General features: G+C 40.8%; 1 protein-coding gene across 2 annotated transcripts in view; it reads right to left on the bottom strand.

Annotated features, from left to right (window-relative positions):
• Nucleotides 1-1677: 1677 nt before the first annotated feature.
• tspan18a (tetraspanin 18a) overlaps nt 1678-18484 on the bottom strand; it is a 47000-nt gene continuing 30193 nt past the window's right edge. For both annotated transcript variants that reach the window (XM_036586845.1, XM_036586847.1), the window contains exons 3-9: nt 9452-9547; nt 6345-6539; nt 6123-6197; nt 5934-6032; nt 5674-5832; nt 4931-5014; nt 1678-2289 (exon numbers count right to left, since the gene is read on the bottom strand). In XM_036586845.1, the coding sequence (XP_036442738.1) occupies nt 2242-2289; nt 4931-5014; nt 5674-5832; nt 5934-6032; nt 6123-6197; nt 6345-6539; nt 9452-9547 (756 nt within the window). In that variant the 3' untranslated portion in view covers nt 1678-2241. The remainder of the gene's footprint in view (nt 2290-4930; nt 5015-5673; nt 5833-5933; nt 6033-6122; nt 6198-6344; nt 6540-9451; nt 9548-18484) is intronic.

The raw sequence follows: 18484 nt of genomic DNA, 5'->3' as shown, positions 1-18484 counted from the left end.
AAGTTTATGCTGATTAAAAAAAAACATTTAATACATTAATAGTTTTGTTTTAAAGTCATGTTTTCATCTTGATAGACTCACTAATCACATGGCCTAAAGCAGAGAAGTACAACAACTTGTTATATAAAAATTGAATATGAAGTGATGTAGTACAGCACAGTGTTCTGGTTGTATAAGCGTGCTATTTAGTATGTTCACAGCATACGTTAGTGATAATAGCCCTACACTTGGCAAGGCTGACACATGTGCCAACCAACCCCAGGATCAATGTGCCAACCAACCAAGTGGCCTGTCGTCCAAAACATCTCAGATTTTCCTTTCACCTGATGGTGGCAGCAGTTCTGTAAAAATCACAGTGTAATGCACTGCACTGTGTTAACGAAGTTACCGAAAGTTTAAGAGCCTTTATTCTCTGACTAAACCTGCAGCTTCATTTACTGAATAACATTTAGTCAAAATTACAGCTATAAAGCACAAACTGAGAATTAATTTAATATCACTAGACATTAAACGTTTTTTAAATCATTTCCCAATAATATTCTGGCCCTCAGGAATGATGACATGGTCCGATCTGGCCCTCTTTGAAAAAGGTTTGGACGTCCCTGGTGTAGACCACAGTGTATACTGGTTACGCGAAGCCCCCTGCATCAGTTCCTACTATTGGGTTAAATCAAGTTAGTTCTGCCAGTGAAGTGAGCTCAGTGGACGTGTTAAGAGGAACGCTTTATCAATTCCACTCAAAAAGGTACTCAAAGAACAGTCAAAACTACTTAATTTAATATCAATAGACATGAAACAAAGCATAGACATTGCAATAAATGTTCGGGGGAGGCGACGTCAATGAAACTAAACCACCTGCAACCACAGCAGCATCTTCTTATCAGAGCAATTTCTGTAGTTCAGTAATTATGAACCCTTTAAAGCCAAACAAAACAGGACTATTAATGCTGTTTAATCTGCTCTTCTTGTTTACTGAGGCACGTTGCATTTATCTGATACGTAAAGAACATGTACCAAACCCAAAAATGTATAGATTTTTATTTTGTCTAACAAATTATACTTTTGAACAAGCAAACGCTTAAATAGGAATAAACTTAATACATTAGACGTTTTATCGTTACCCTAATTAAACAAATCAATAATGTGTTGTAAGTGCTAACTGATCCAAGTTGCACTGAATGAGCAATCCAACAATGAAAGAAGTCTCGTGCATCTTTTATACAGTGATAGGAAACACAGCAGCTCTTATTATATGCGCTGACTCTCTGACTCGTCTGTTACCAAAGTCCTTAGAATGGTTCACCAGCCCGACCCTTGGTCTGATTAACTGCTCTATGTGGTTGTATTTTTCATATTTTTCAAATCATTTCCCAATAATATTCTGGCCCTCAGGAATGATGACGTGGTCCGATCTGGCCCTCTTTGAAAATGTTTTGGACGTCCCTGGTGTAGACCACAGTGTATACTGGTTACGTGAAGCCCCCTGCATCAGTTCCTACTATGGGTTAAATCAAGTTGGTTCTGCCAGTGAAGTGAGCTCAGTGGACGTGTTAAGAGGAACGCTTCATCAATTAGGAGACAGACTCAAAAAGGTACAAGATCTCAAAGAACAGTACATTATTTAATCAACACCGACACCGTGATGAATGCAGCATCATTCTGTGAATGAAAGATGAATCAGTTTTGGAATTTTCATGTTTAATACCAATCAAAGTCATGTATAGGTACTATGGACACTAGTACAAACGCATACATATCCTAAAATCACATAAAATATGCACTATTCCAATACACGTCACGTTACAATACAGAAGGTGGGGTCACCACCACACATACGCACGCGTGCACGCACACACATATACACATCCATCGTGGAAAGATTTTAGTATGGCTCGGATGCAACTGTGAAGGAGGTAAAGTATGTACACTATTTCTGTACAAATGAATTAATTGTTATATATAAATACTCGTCCAAATATCAGTGCAAGGTCTCCCTCCGCTCAGGTTAAAGGGCTGCAGAAGGATGCTGCTGCTGGAGTGAAATTTTCTTTGCTTCTCTTGTTTGTAATGCTTTCCATTCTACGCTCCGGTACCTCAAAGTTCCAGCTGTGAAGTACAATTTGGTCACTGTTGGCAATTCCAACTCAAAAACACAGAGATGACATATATACAGTTGTTACATCTTCTTTTTTTTAAAGCCATTTCCCTTTTGAAATGTCTTTCTTTACAGCGGCGAACGGACTATTGGATCCCTCGGAACAAACACATGGCAAACACCATCGCAAAGAGCTGAGGACAGAAAAAACAAGGAAAACAGAGGAATTAGAATCAACAGCAACTCTGCATCACAGTTCCATACTTTAGTGAATCCGGCTTAGCAGAAATGAAACGGGCTACCAAAGAATGAAAGATTATAATGCAGACAGTAGGGCCGTACGACAGTGACATGAAATGCAATGTTGGTGATATCTGACAGCTTTACTGACAATATTAGAAGCAATAAATTATTAGTGCGCCTCTGACTCGATTCAATGCAAGTACAGGTTTTTTAGTTTGTAAACAGAAATCTAACCTCTCCTTTAAGCAAACGGCAAAATACAAAATTAGAAAAACATTTTTACTATTGTGCAAAATAAAAAGTGCTGAAGTACTAAAAGTTGCTTATCCCTTTAAATGTTCTGCTCAACCATTTGGTAGAGCACATTTTGAGTCACTATATATGCCACAAAGTGCCATCTCAACCGTTTGACGTGAATATTTTTAAAATTGTAGGGTCAAAAAAATGAAAAAAAAAGCAACAATTGTATTTATTATAGCCCCAAACAAGTAAAAAATACATTGCTTTTTTCTTGGTGAGGACATTAAAGGGTTACATCAGAACTGCAAGGACAATTTTTGTGCACTGTAATGCTGAGAAAGAGCATAACCTCAACATTTCTATAAAGGCTACAGAAACAAATAAAAATATATTATATATTATCTAATATGTTTGTCATGACAGTAGAAATTACTGCCTCACACACTTTAAACACAGTACTAATAAAAACTAAACTACTAATAAATATACTAAACTAATGTTTAATGTGTTTTTGCAGGCTTTTTCAGGATGGAGTCGTTTTGAGCCGCGCATGTGTTTTCTAATTAGCAGTTTAGCTGGATGGTAGGAGAGCACATTTCAACACCAGCACTAAAAACACTCATTAGGCTTCTAACAGTTTGTATCAGCAATGTAGTGACGTCTCTATGGTGCTGCATGTATGAAGTGGTTCGATATATTCTGTCATCACTGGTTTAACAATGTGTTTGTCAGGGAAACTCACATCGTGATAACAATAAAAAATATGATTTATCGTACAGCCCTAGCAGACAGGTGACCAATTAGGCGAAAAACCTGAATAAAGTGGTGGGGATTGATAACTAGAGCAGATGTTTCCAGAACAGCATGCTGCATATAATTAACTGAACATTTGTGAGTTCTGGGGTGTAAAAACCATTGGCTCTGGTCTGTAGAGATGTTAGAAAAGTGATGTGGTCAGATAAGCCATTCTTTACCATATTCTCCACAAATGGGAGAGAACATGTGTGCCGTACACCAGTGAGTGAATGCATGACCCCAGTACTAAGTGGGTCTGGTGGCTTTGTTTTGCTGCAGGCATTTTGATTGGATGGTTTGGGTCCACTTGTCCTGTTATAGGGCCTGTAAATCAATCCAAAATTATTCTGACTGATGACAATGCCCCCATTTACAGGGCTTGTGTGACCAATGATTGTTCTAATGAGTTTAAAAATGTTGTAAATCATACGCTATGGCCTTTGTAACCATTAGATCTTAACCCTATTAAACACCTAATGATGATTCAAGACCGATGTGCTCTCCCCACCATCAGAACACCAACTGAGGGAATGTCTTTTAGAAGAACAGTGTTCCTTCCCTCCAGTACAGTTCTTGAGATGTGTAGAATATACACCACTCAGGCATAACATTATGAACACCCCCTTTTACCCTGTTCTTCAGGAGTCAGGACCCCCATGGACCCTCACAGAGCAGGTACTGTTTGGGTGGTGGATCATTCTCAGCATTGCAGTAACACTGACGTGGTGGTGGTGTGTTAGTGTGTGTTGCACTGGTACGAGTGGATCAGACACAGCAGTGCTGCTGGAGTTTTTAAACAGTGTCCACCCACTGTCTACTGACACTCCTACCTTGTCAGTCCACCTTGTAGATGTAAAGTCAGAGACGATAGCTCATCTGCTGCCGCGCAGTTTGTGTTGGTCATCCTCTAGTCCTGCATCAGTGGTCACAGGACGCTGCCCACAGGACGCTGTTGTCTGGATATTTTTGGGTGGTGGACTGTTCTCAGTCCAGCAGTGACACTGAGGTGTTTAAAAACTCCAGCAGCACTGCTGTGTCTGATCCACTCAGACCAGCACAACACACACTAACACACCACCACCACATCAGTGTTACTGTAGTGCTGAGAATGACCCACCACCCAAATAGTACCAGCTCTGTGAGGGTCCATGGGGGTCCTGACCACTGAAGCACAGAGTACTACAGTCTGTAACTGTAGAACTACAAAGTGCACCTATATAGTAAGTGGAGCTGATAAAATTGACAACGAGCGTAGAAACAAGGAGGTGGTCATAATGTTATGTCTGATCGGTGTACATTAAGGTGCACTAAAGCAGTTCTGGCTGCTTACGGTGGCCCAACATCTTACTAAGACACTTTATGTTGGCGTTTGCTTTTCATTTGTCTTTTATGCCAGGCCCTTATCTGCTTTGTCCACCAGGTGGCAAAGTGGCACAATGCACTGTAACAGTTCTCCCACTGCAGGTTTAGGATAACAGACAACATGTTCTAAGCATCTAAGATGAACACAGTACTATGGCTTCTATTTCAGTAACAAATTCAAAGTTGCAATCTTACTTCGATGGTCAGCACCACGATAGCTAGAGCTCCAGCCATATAGATGTAGGTCTCAAAGTAGTCCACCACTGCTGAGTAACAACCCTGTTTCAAAAGAACATGTTTTAGTATCACAGGCAGAGAAGCTTCAACCAGCACAGAATTCTTTTTCTTTGGCAGGCCTTTCCATAATGACCTCATTCTGCACCACCGCAGAACCACATTAGAGTTTAGAAATAGTACAGGCTCCTCTCACTGATTAACCCTTAGATGTGAGTTATTAACAGCAATAACAAAATCGTGATTTAATATAATTATTACTTGCTTGTAGAGCATCAATCCATAAATTTATGTTTGTAAGTAGAAGAACAGGCAGTTTAATCTGATTTGAATTTGATAAAACATTACTTTTGTGCAGACAGCCTTATTTTGTGGAAAGAAAAAACATCCAACGAAAACATTTGTCATTTCCTGACATTAAAACATATGGAAAAAGAGTCTGAGGTGCAGAAAGAGAATTAAATGTAAATGCAATTCATATTCAGTAAATATGTAGCTACATAATTACACTTTAAAAGCAAAATGAAGCTTACTTCTGTACACACGTATACGGGTTAAACATGATTATAAGCACTGAAATTTATTTTAAGTTTACGCTGTCAAATAAAAGAAAAACCGCCCACTAATTTTTGCTGTTCATTCCTGGACAAATATGTTCACCAATGAATATTCATTTTTAACAGTGGCCATTGCAGTTTGCCAACCTTGTTACGGATGGGCATACTGTCCTTGAGACATTCCTCTTTGTTGGTTAATAGATTCCTCTGGCAACAGGCTTCAGGCACCACAGCGCTGGGGTTGAGGCGTTTGAAGAGGCTGTACTGATCAAAGTCCTCCGCGCCGTTCACCCCACAACATTCAAACTGCAGAGTGGCCAACAAATTAACACAATCATCAGCTCCAGCAATTTAACAGCAGCACAAACTGCAGAATATAATCATGCATATGGATTGGTTTAGCATACGGAGGTCATGATGGTATTCCAAGTGGCGGTAAAGACGTCACTGCTGTTACTGCCTTGGTAATAAGCTTTCAGTTCCTTGGTGAAGTATTCCCTGGTGAGCTTTTGATGCACAGGAAGACATAATTAGCGAGGTACTGAGATATATAGCAGTTCAAGCACTTGACCATATCAAATACAGACAATACTCACATGCTCCCGGAATATGAAGGCCAAAATGGCAGCGGCCAGCTCTGCCAGGAATATGATAAGGATGAGCAGAAAGAACTGTGGAAAAAGAAGCAGAAGTGTCAACCATTTCCTTTTTTTCAGACTCATGATACAGCAGTTATATCATCCCTTTGATTTCATCTGCAATATCTGGCTAGGTGCCATTTGAGTTCATGTTTAGGAAACACGATGAAATGTACTCACGAACAGTAGCAGACACTTATTTTCCCGTATTGCTCCGCAGCAGCCCAGGAAGCCCAGCAGAAAGAGCATGCCACCCATAGCCAGGATCACATAGACACCAGTGAAGAGCAGTGGGTTTGCTGCTACGATCTCCCTGAAGCCTGTAGGATCCACCAGCACCCAGATACCCACTCCAAGCAGAAAAGCACCACCAAGCTACGGATCAAGAAACACTTATTTTATGACTGTAGACCAGGTGTAGACTCGTACAGCTGTGTCAAACGTACAGCCCAATTATGGCTCGTCTATGACCCGTCAAACGAATTTGAATCCGTGTTCTACAATAAAATTATCTGTAATCGACCGTTTGCGAAATAATGACTGATATGACGCTTAACCAACCACTGCTAGGACAGCAACCTTTTGTGGACGACTGATACATTCTGAAAATTATAAGTCATTTATAAGAAGTATAAAAAGCATCAGTGCATTTTGATGCCACTGTGCAACAGCAAAACAGTTAGTGCTCCAGATATGTTCAATACTCTTCTTTCACTTACATAACGACACAGAAATGATAACCAACAGTGAACAGAGAGATCCGGTGTGGTGAGAAAAAGTGCACATGTACGTGTAACATAAGCACCACTACTTCAGATAAATGAAAAGAAAAACTCCGGAAAAGTCAAGGACAAACCTGGAGAGAGAGAGAACGGCGATGACAGTACAAAAGTCAATTATTAGCATAAGGGACATTCCTGAGGGTGAAACTAGGCGGATGTACGGGAAGCTAAACCTTATCTGGGTTACTGTGTTTGCTAATAACCATTTTAAAATGGTGTCTAAAAACAAATAACCTTGCAAAACACTGTTTAGCTAGCTAAATTGGCTTTTGTTAGCCTACCTACTGATATTGCTGATAACTTTACAAATGAATCAGATTAAATAGGACTCTCTTCGCTCTCATCTGTGACTAAAACAATCTGTTTGAAGGTTAATATTAATGCACTCGTTTATGCGCAATCCTTTTCATTCTTAAGCTTTGCTAAAAGACCTTTTCTAACAGAAAACATGACCTAAGCATCTAAGATTGCACTAACTTTAATCTGTCTAATCTGTTCTGCAGACGACAACTGTTCAACCAGTTTGCTCTGTCAGATAAATGATGATAAACCAATCTTTGAGGAGTTATAGTACCACTAAACTGATTTTTTTTGGTGTGGCCCACTTGACATGGGACTGAGCATAATATGGCTTGTTACCTGAAATGAGTTGGACTCCCCTACTGTAGACAATAGTGGTGTTATGCATATTATTTTTTTATTTTTCTAATAAGGATGAGGCAAGATACACTGTAAACTGATAAAAGTTAGATTTTATGCCATAAATAAATAAATATTTGTGACAAACTGGAATGTTTCCACCATTCTATTAAAAACATTCACACTTTGTATAAATCGCTGTTGTCGGGACAAAACCATTTTTCAGTTTTTGACATAATTTGAAAATGCCTGTTACCCTTTACATTGTGTGTAAATTTCACCATGAATGGACTAAAAGAAATGATCTAAAATGACTTGGAAAAAAGTCTGGTTCCATTGACTTACATTAAAAGTAAAGGAAGTTTTTTCCTTCTCCTGCAAAGTTGTCGTTTTGGAGATACGAGGTTTTGTTCTGACAGCAGTGATATATTCAAATTCGCTTGTCTTCTGAGAAAATTACTTTATTGTTAATTACTGCATCATTAATTAGGTTTCACCAGGCCTGTTTTGGAAATAAATGGATTATTGTTTTTACTTTCATATCAAAAATCACATCAAATGTGCAAAAACGACAATAATAGTAGAGTAAGAATTCACAAAACTCAGTATTCGATTCAGTTCAGTTAAACTACATTACAAAAACAACACAAAATTTGTAACAACAGTTACAAAATCTAATAAAAGTTACACATCTAATGTTCTAGCCAGAAGCTAATATGTTAGCCAAAGCTACCATACTGGCAGAGACATTATAAAGGCGGAGATAAAAGTATTATAAAAAGTGGTCACTTGTTGAAAAAATGAATGGGAAAACTCGTAACTCTAAACGTGGCATCTGTTTATAGAGAAAGTCCTGCCATTCAGTGAGTCTGAGTCAAACAGCTTGCTGGTTAAGCTGCAAGTGAGAAATGCTCTTTTTCATTGTGGAGATATGTCCATGTGCATGAGCCAAGCAAGCTGAACAAGTGTGGTTTTGTGCATTATTTGCGCATTAATTGCTCATTATTTGTGCCAAACAGTGCATAATATTTATGTCACATTTTACCAATGATTACAACTATATTTTCAAACATTAATGCGGTTTTTAGTTCTGGATTTATTCAAATAAATAGAAGTCTGGTCTGGTATGACTGGAAATAACTACCCGGGGGCGTTGCGAAGATGGTCACTGAATGCATAGACATTTCTATGAAGACATGATGGTAGTCAAACAATAAACTGTGACAAAATTATTGTGTCATATTGTTTCATGAAATTTGTGTATTGTAACATCCCTAGTAAACAGCACTGACTGTTAGATGCACTAAGATGATCTATTGATCCTCTGCATTCAGTGTTTATGGACAATTAGAGGAAGATTTCAGGACTTGGCTTCATGACTCGTCTTTAGTCTTCCATTTTTCACACCATTAGAGTGGCGAAAAGGGAAGTTCACAAGACTGCTAACACGATCCTCTCTCTGAAAAGACGAAACAGCGTGTTCTTGGTCAAAACCAAAATTCTTTGGCACAAGATGAATGTGTGTCCTTTGAAGCGAAGCTGATAGAAGGTGGCAACTTGGACTGTTCTGAGGTTTCACAGACTTTTGAACCACATATGGTTTTAGGAAAACAAGACCTGCTGGCCACACACAGGCCCAGAAACCGTCTATTAAACACTAAACTTGCTTAAGAAAACAGGAGGCGATAAACACACTCAAAACATGATTCAAAGCCTGAACCATCATCTTATGCCTGTGCTGCACTGTTTGTATTGTGCTTGGAATAAAAAAGATCTCACTATGAAGACCACTGGAATTTTTTGCTATGTAGAAGTTCCTCTGACGCTGGTCGAATTAAGGAACGAAGATAAAGGAGAGGTACTCACAAATATGAAGAAGTTGAAGATGAACATGAGGTACTTGATGCAGCTGAGGCAGTCCCCCTCCATGGCTGTGCCTCTTGCAGAAGCCTCTCCTTGCCCCTGAGGACACACAGTAAAAAGGGTCGTCATTGTACGATATGCAGAGAAGGCACTCGCTCTATCTGAAGAAGTGGGGACTGTATGTATCTGTATGTGCTGGGTGAAAAGCTAGAGCTTTGTGCTCTTAACTTAATTAAAATGAATGAGATCATTTTGTGACTTCCTCACTCAAAATCGCATCCATTTGCATCAGAACAGACGCTCTGTGTTTCAGCACGCGGGAATGAAAAATGATACATCAGACTGTTAAATGAGCCTCTGACAGCTTCGACATTCATTTCCACTGGAAGTTAAAATGAATTCTCCTAATCAGATCTGCAATGTCCCGGGTAATTACATCACCAACGGGGGACTCTGGGAAAAACGGCATGTTCATAAGAACTAGAAACTCGCAAACCAAGCAGCAGGACTTTAAAGCTGACACACTGGAACATGATGACTTGTTTACGAAATGAAATATGGACGAGTTTTGAAAGTGGACGTGAGTGGGAGTGCCGGAGCGGCAGAAAAACACCATCAGGACTGCTGGAGCACATTTGGTCCTGTTCGCACCGGGAGCAGGACTCAGCAGACTAAACAAACATGTCCTCCCACCTCCTCAGACCACATGCCGCATGTTATAGCCTGCCCATGTGATCGTGTAAAGGCGTCTAATATAGCTGGCCTCTTCTTTACATGCTTTCTTATGGTGTAACAAGCCCACAGGGACCAGCCATCACTTCTAGGCAAAATATTATTCATCCAAGTCACCCATGAAACAGTACAAAAAGCAAAATATGTACTAAGAAGCTCTCGCTACATTTGGCTGGTCAAGAAGTAACGGGCATTTTCAGCTTTTCTGTATATTTATCTTCCTTTGCTCATCAACCAGCTTTTCGGTTATAATAAAAGAGTATTTGTTTAATGCATTTCCTGCACATGGCCATTTACATTAATAAGACAAATGGTAGGTAGGCCCTCTGTGAATAGATGTCCCTAGCTGACAATGCACTCTGGATAATTACAGGCCATTAGGGGGGATTTAGGTTAATGGGAAGACTGTTCATTAGTGCAGCGGGCCATTGGTTTACCTCCAGCAGGTAGTTTTAATGCTCTTGCTGCCTCGCAGACTGACCCTTGGGACCAAATGATGCCTCAGCGCATCTGATGTCAGCACGACTCCAACTGCACTCTGCAGTCAGTCAGTACAGGAGTGACTTATAGCAGTCAGGGAGTCGCCTGTGGCTGGGCTTGCCTACAAAAATAGCCCTAGGCAGCTGGACGATTTCACGGACCCCGTCAGTAGATAGCTGTGAATAATTCCAACTCTCTTCGTAGATAATGGCTCGGGCGTAATTTAATAATCCCTCCAGTCAGCCTTTCCAAAGTAATTTTCTGGGCACCTCAGTTGCTGCGAAAGGCAGGTTATAGAGGAGCTCCACGGAGCCCTGCTGAGGTGCGTTAATCCAGCAGGTTGGTATGTGTGCGTGTGGACATGTCCTCTGAGGGGACTGCGTTCACTTCCACAGACTGACTCAAGGCCTCTTAATTCACTGAGCAATAAATATATCATTAGCCAACATGAGCCCCCGTGATGTGATATTGTCACAATCCTTGAGCATGAAATATTTCTATTATGATTTTTAAATATGAGCGATATGCTGAGCACTGCAATTTAACCTTGCAATGTGCAGTGCAAAGGTATTTAAGCATTTATTTGCTCAGGAAAACAGTAATATTTGAACAAATAAAAATAACTTTAATACAAATACAAATCATTTTATATATGTTAATGTGTTCGTTTAACCATTTCCTTCTCTCTTCTCAAGGAAGCCTAGTATTCACAGTAGTTATCATCCAATACCTGATATGGCTCTATCAGGTGTGCTAGGGATGGAATTTTATTTATCCATGTTATGGCTGGAGGGGTTCAGGAGAAATCTGGACCAAACTAGCTTACAACATCAACCTCTGTTTCATAATAAATTGGTGTTTTTACTGGCAAAACCATATGTATTTCAAAGGAAAAAAAGTTTTGAACAATGTGCTCAAGTGCCTAAGACTTTTGCGCAGCACTATATTGTGACTGATCACTTTTGACTGCAGTTCATGCCTGCAAAAATAAACTTTCCCAGTCTTATCAAAAAATGTATTATACTTTATTCATGTCAGTGGTTTTATTGAAGCAAAACAGAACTATAAAATACACAAGGTGACATTCAAAATACCTCCCCTTACATTTTTGTATCTTAAACTGCAATTAATAGCTTTGAACCACTGTTGAGCCTGTCTGGCTCTGTGGCTGAGTTATCCTTAAGCAATCTGTTTTTACTTAATTCTGCTCAAGGGACATCTACTTTCTGACCTCCAATGGCCCAATGCCATTTCACCCCTTGCCCCTACCACTCAGCCCTTAGCCCTCTGTTTCGCGCGTTCACATCTAGGGGTAGGATGCCCTAATTTTTGTTGAGATAGAAGGGGTAGGGCGAAGTGTTAGGGCTACATGGCCCTCCAAATGGAGGTTTCTTCAGAGACTCCAGACAGAGTGATATGAGAAAAAATGAAAAACTGGCAAGATGGCTGAACAAGAGACCAAAGAAACCCACAAATGTGAGAATTTTCTCTGTTAAAAATTACAATAACCGTTGCATTATCTTAGTTTAATGTCGTTTCAGTGTATTATGGTCGTTTTCTTCATAACAAGCATAAAAAATCGCTAATAGCATGCTAAAGTCTCGGTAACTAGCTAGCTAACTTTCCCGTTCCACCTTAAATAGTCCAGCAGTTCTGACACCTGAAACACCAGAATGTAGCTGCTGTACTATTTAAGGTGGAACGGGAAAATTCGAACAAGAAGCTGGTGAATATCTGACTTCAGCTTCATATCACTGAAGAATTAGGGGTGGGTGATAATAAATAATTGTCCCCCTCTTTGAAGGCATATGATGCCCTAAATGTAACTAAAGCCCAGCAGTGAGGAGCTGAACTTTACCCTCCTCTGCTGTCACTGCAGACTGGCAGTGTTGCCTAAAGAGCAGCGCTAGTAGCTGTTAATGAAGTATTAATTTGAGGGTCCCATTTCATAGGACAAGATTTCAACCACCACCCCTTGTAACTGAGTTCCAAGGGGTTAGGGTGACACTCGAAAACAAGGGGTAGGGGTAAAAAGAAGAAATGGGATTGGGCCAAACTGACACTCCCAATGAAAGCTCAAAAAATCCTGATTCCATAGAACAGACATAGAATACCTGCTTACTAAACACAGGTCAAAAAAAAAAACCCTGTTTCATGTTAGGGAGGAACTTGACAAACCAGAAAAAGAGTCTTCACTGCTTGAGAAGTCACAGCAAAACAAGAAGCACTGAGTGAGGAGCCCAGGAAGGAGAGCTCTAGGCCTCAGACAATCACACACTGCTTCTTTCTGAATAAATCAACCTGTCAGAGCAGCCTGGGGGAAGTGTGGCGTACAGAAGAAGTGTTTTCCCATAGCTCTTGCAAAACAGTGGATTCAGATGGCCCCCATCCATCAAGAAGCAGCCGCTAAGTCAAATGATACAGTTTAGAGAGAGACCGCACACAGAAGCTTCTTCATCAACTCGTCACTTTCTGTGTAAACACTCATTTAAGCTGCTTTAGCGCAATGGGAGGATAACGTTCTTCAAGCCATCTAAGCAAGTTTCTTTCATTTAATCAGCGAGATCTGCTGGGTGTCTTGAAATACACAGTGCCTTAGTTGAATTATCTTAGGCAGGCAGATATCTGTCAGGTTAATGTGTTGTAGTTTTAAACTTATTCGAATTACTGAGGTTGATTGCCTGTGGCTTTCTCACTTGTAATTCCAGTACTGATGAGCAGACTTGGAAAAACACTTTTTTTTAGTGACCTCAATCCATCAAAAATTGCATTAATTCATGTGAAAAGGCATCACTAAGCACATATGCATATGCATGGGCAGATGCCATGATCATGAAAAGAAAAACAGTTTTGCGTGCACAGCATGCAACAAGACATATCAACCTAAAAGAGCATCACAAAATATAGAAAATACAGAATACGACCCCAGCAATTCAACAGATTTACATTCCACTTCATGGTATGATCCAGATGTCATGCTTTCAAGTTCCCTCATTCAAGCTGAACCCACGGGTGCATTCAAAGCTAGGAGCCTGTGGTTGATTTCAGAGGAATACATTCTCCAGTCTCCAGTTACCCCACTGAATTAGTTGACATCAAAGGCTACGTTCAAGCCTCGGCAAGGCCTTACATGCATCGCTATTTTCCTTCTTCTTACTTCCACTGGGTCTGATTGTGTTCTGAATTTTCATTCCGCTTTGTGATCTGTGCACGTCAGGTTCAAGAGCTACTACACAAATTCTCTTCGAAATTTCAGTTCACTTGGTTCTGGTTGCTGAGCCTATTATTCTGAGCATTGAGGCTAAATTATTTGGCTCCTCAGGTCGCACTGAGTCACTTGTATCAGTCTCACAAATGTGGCTTTTGTAGCGGCCATGCATGTGTAATCCTTTCCAAGCAATACTTATACTAGTGACTCGAAATTTAACAATATAACATATCGCAGCACTCAATACAGGTCTCTCAAATCAGTATGGACAGGTATCAAATACATTCAACAAACCGGTGAAAATACAGTAGTCGGTTTAATATTAAATTGCATGAAGTATAATAAAAAGGTAAACAAGCCCACAACGAGGGCCGACCCTCCCACTCTCGGTGTCAGTGTATATTACCTTGTGGCTTGCACATTATTATAAAATACTCAAAAATTATTGGGATATCCTTAATGACAATGAGCTAAAAACAAAAACATACTTAAAATAAACCACACGTATAATGAGTCATATTTTGGCCTTAAACAAATGGGCAAGCTCTGTATTTTTATTTTTACACAATTGTGTTACTATTTCTTTTTGTAATAATGATTTTTTAAAGAAAAAAAATATGTTGGCACCCCCATTATTAATACTGCTGAAGCCTTCCTTGTCAAGAGTAACAGCACTGAGCTGCTTTCTGCAATTTTTAACAAGGTCAGAGGACACACGGTGAGGGACGTTGGACCACTCCTTCATGCATTTCCAATTCCATGATATTATTGGGTCTTTGCTTGTGAACTTTCAACTGGGTTCAAATCTTCAGACTGAGAGGGACACTGCAAAACTCATATTTTGTCTTCCACAACCATTTCTGTGGATTTTAATGCATGTTTGGGGTCAATATCTTGTTGAAAGGTCCACTCACAGCTATGTGGCAGCCTCCTGGCAGAGGCAGACAGGTTTGGGCTAAAATGTCCTGGTATTTAGTGGAATTTATTATGCAAACAAAAAGTCCAATTTTTGTGTCATCTGACCACACTACACTATTCCATCTGTAGTTCCTATGACAAAGTTCAGGCGCTGCATTTTGTGGCTTCCACCTAGGAAAGGCTTCTTTCAGAGAACTCTCCCATTAAGCTTCTGGTCATGGATGTGGTGTCTGACGGTGGATTCTGGCATTTGAAAACCCCAAAACTCAACTAAACTATGCAGTCCTGAAACTGTGATCTTTGGGTTTGTCTCTGCCTCTCTAACATCCTCCACACTGTCCGTGTCCGACTAATAATTTTTTGTATTAACAATTTCTCATCTGTGCAGGTCCACAACCTCATTTGTCTCATTTGAGTTGACGGCTCTTTGGTTTTACCCACACTGATGGTTGAATAAGAGATTTTATGTGTGTAACCTCATATTTATACCCCAGGTAAACAGGAAATGGTCATAGCCAACAATGGTGTCCCCCGAGACGAGGAGGAGCATAAAAAAGAACCCCCCCAACAAACCACTCCAGCAGCACTGCTGTGTCTGATCCACTCAGACCAGTGCAACACACACTAACACACCACCACCACGTCAGTGTTACTGCAGTGCTGAGAACGATCCACCACCCAAATAGTACCTGCTCTGTGAGGGTCCATGGGGGTCCTGACCACTGAAGAACAGGGTAAAAGTGGGCTAACAAAGAATGCAGAGAAACAGATGGACTACAGTCTGTAACTGTAGAACTACAAAGTGCACCTATATAGTAAGTGGAGCTGATAAAATGGACAACGAGCGTAGAAACAAGGAGGTGGTCATAATGTTATGGCCGATCAGTATAAATGCAGCACCTTTACTATAGAGAGGCTGGAAGGGTGGACAATACTAGCAGTGCATGATCTCACTCACAACCTTTACTATTTAGTATTTTTTGAATGAACCTGTGTGGTCAGGTTTGGATCACCCATCTCTGCGCTCTAAATGACTCTAGATGAGCTGTGATCATGAAATGATCCCCATGAAAAAGCTTTCCACCTCCTTGCTGAATCCTCCTCTCCGTGCTTCAGATGCAGCTCCACCTGAGTCTATTCGGCAATCTCGCCACACATTCTGCCACCACTTTCTTTGATGATTAGCCACTGCACTTATTAAACTCAAATAGCTCTCAGTGGGGCACCATGAATATTAAATTAACTTTCTCTATGCATTTCATATTTGATTTCAAAACTGTTTCAGCAGCACTCGTAATTCACTGGGCGAAACACAAAATAATAAGGACGCCCGTGGAAGCTGAAGGGTCCTATGCGGATTGCATTGTCCATTTCTGAGGCCCAAATTACAGCGTGGGAGGCCAAGAGCTGCTTGTCTGAGGTGAGCTGAATGCTAAGTAGCCAAATAATGTGAAAGCTCAGGACACGCGGCTTCCTTTTTAAACGGAAACCCTCGGGGGACCGCCGCTGCGGCTGTGCTGCCGGCCTGTGTTGCTTCAGTCCTTCAAGTGCATCCTTTGCATTAGTGATCGACTCCCAGGCAAAAATCTGTCAGAGAATGAATGCTGGTCCATTTCTTCAGAAGTATCCTGTACAAGCCAAATCTGACCTAAATTGATGTAGTTTTAGTCGACATACTGTGGGGCAAATTCCCACACCAGCACAAACGACGGGAAGAAGACGGTGAATCCACAGTAGAGCGTTCATTTATTCATCGAGTTCATCTGAAAGCTTCCGTAAGGCTAGGGAGGAACTCGTGCTTGGCATTTCATCCTTCCGGGCATTCTCCGAGGACTTATCACCAAACAGTGCTATTATTTATGACTTCTCTGCTTTGAAGTTAATGCCCGAGACCTTCAAATGTGCACATGCCTCTGCATTCTAGGCCAGACAACCATTGTGGAAGACATGCCTCGGAAGGAGATGCTTCAGTACCTAATTGTTTCGGCACCTCAATCTACCACGAAGAGACGCTAACCAGCGGAGTGAGAACGGATCGATAAGCAGCACTGGCTGGCGATCGATCTTTGATTAATCGCTTGCCGTGCCAAGACGTTCACAAGGCACTCTTTTGGCATTAAAGATAAGGCTTCTGAGCTCTCTCAGCTCACAGCAGCAGATACACAATGGAAAAAAGGATTCATCATTCTGTTTTTAGGGGAAGGCGCACTGGTTTGTCAAAGCACAAGATGGATTACGGTCCTTTCCAATGACCTTATCAAACCTTCATAAAATGCTCTGTATCCGTCTTCACAGAACTTTATTTGGTAAACCACAGAGTGTAACAGACTGCATACCAGCCACTGACATGTTAATATGACTACAGCTCTGTTGACATAGTTACGCTGCTTAAACAAAATAGGATACAAACGTAAGGTCAAAGACAAATGTGTGAGATGTGTGAGATCTCAAAGAATGTTGTACTAACCTCAGCTGGAAGCTGGAAAATCACAGATTTATCTTCAAACCATCTTAGATACTATATCTAATTCTATAAAAAATACTATAAACATACTATACTATATATACACTGATCAGGCATAACATTATGACCACCTCCTTGTTTCTACGCTCATTGTCCATTTTATCAGCTCCACTTACTCTATAGGTGCACTTTGTAGTTCTACAGTTACAGACTGTAGTCCATCTGTTTCTCTGATACTTTGTTAGCCCCCTTTTACCCTGTTCTTCAGTGGTCAGGACCCCCATGGACCCTCACAGAGCAGGTACTCTTTGGGTGGTGGATCATTCTCAGCACTGCAGTGACACTGACGTGGTGGTGGTGTGTTAGTGTGTGTTAGTGTATATACTATACTATAAAAACTGAATAAACATCTAAACAACACAACTAGTAACTAGGGATGCACCAACACCACATCTTCCCTTCTGTAACCGTTACCTGATCCTTGAGTAGCTGCTGGTACTCAGTACCAGTACCTAACTTAACTGGCCTACAAATCCTGATATTTATACAATTCCATTTCTTAAATATTTCATTTTGGTAAAAGCAGCAGCGTATCTGACTTGGCATAACCAGTGCTAAACATTGTTTTACGTCCATTTGTCTAATACATACGTCCTATACTCTCACGCTTACATCAACAAGCAGCAGCATCTGCTGGAGCTTCGTACATATTACTATCACTCTATCAATCCCACCTGTTTCCAGCAGCATTCTCAGCTCGAGGGGAGCACTACGCCATAAGACCACACCATTATCTGATGCAGCTAACTGACGAAGGCGCACTGCAGGTGGGCTATTTTATACACTAGCCCAGCTAGCGGGCTGCTATGCTAAAGGCTAAATCAAGGCTCAAAGCTTTTGCTACCCCAAGAAACCAGGGCTTCCTTCCATATATTTCTCTAACATTCACTCCCTCAATAATAACCTGGACTAACATTATTTCAGACCGCAACTGACTACACAGTGAGGGATTACTGACTTTGCCATTCGGCTAAAGCAGGTAATGTTGCCAGAATTTGGTTCACTGGAATTGGTATTCTCTATACTGCATCTAAGGCCCAATCCCATTTCACCTCTCGCCCCTACCACTCAGCCCTTAGCCCTCTGATGTGCGCGTTCATGTCTAGGGGTAGGGTGTCCTGTTTTTTGTTGAGATGGGGTTGGGTGATATGTTAGGGCTACATGACCCTCCAAA

The sequence above is a fragment of the Colossoma macropomum genome, unplaced genomic scaffold (genome assembly GCF_904425465.1).
Source record: "Colossoma macropomum unplaced genomic scaffold, Colossoma_macropomum, whole genome shotgun sequence".
Classification (NCBI taxonomy): Eukaryota; Metazoa; Chordata; class Actinopteri; order Characiformes; family Serrasalmidae; genus Colossoma; species Colossoma macropomum.
The sequence above is the reverse complement of the archived record's forward strand: the minus strand, read 5'-3'. Positions and strand labels throughout refer to the sequence as shown.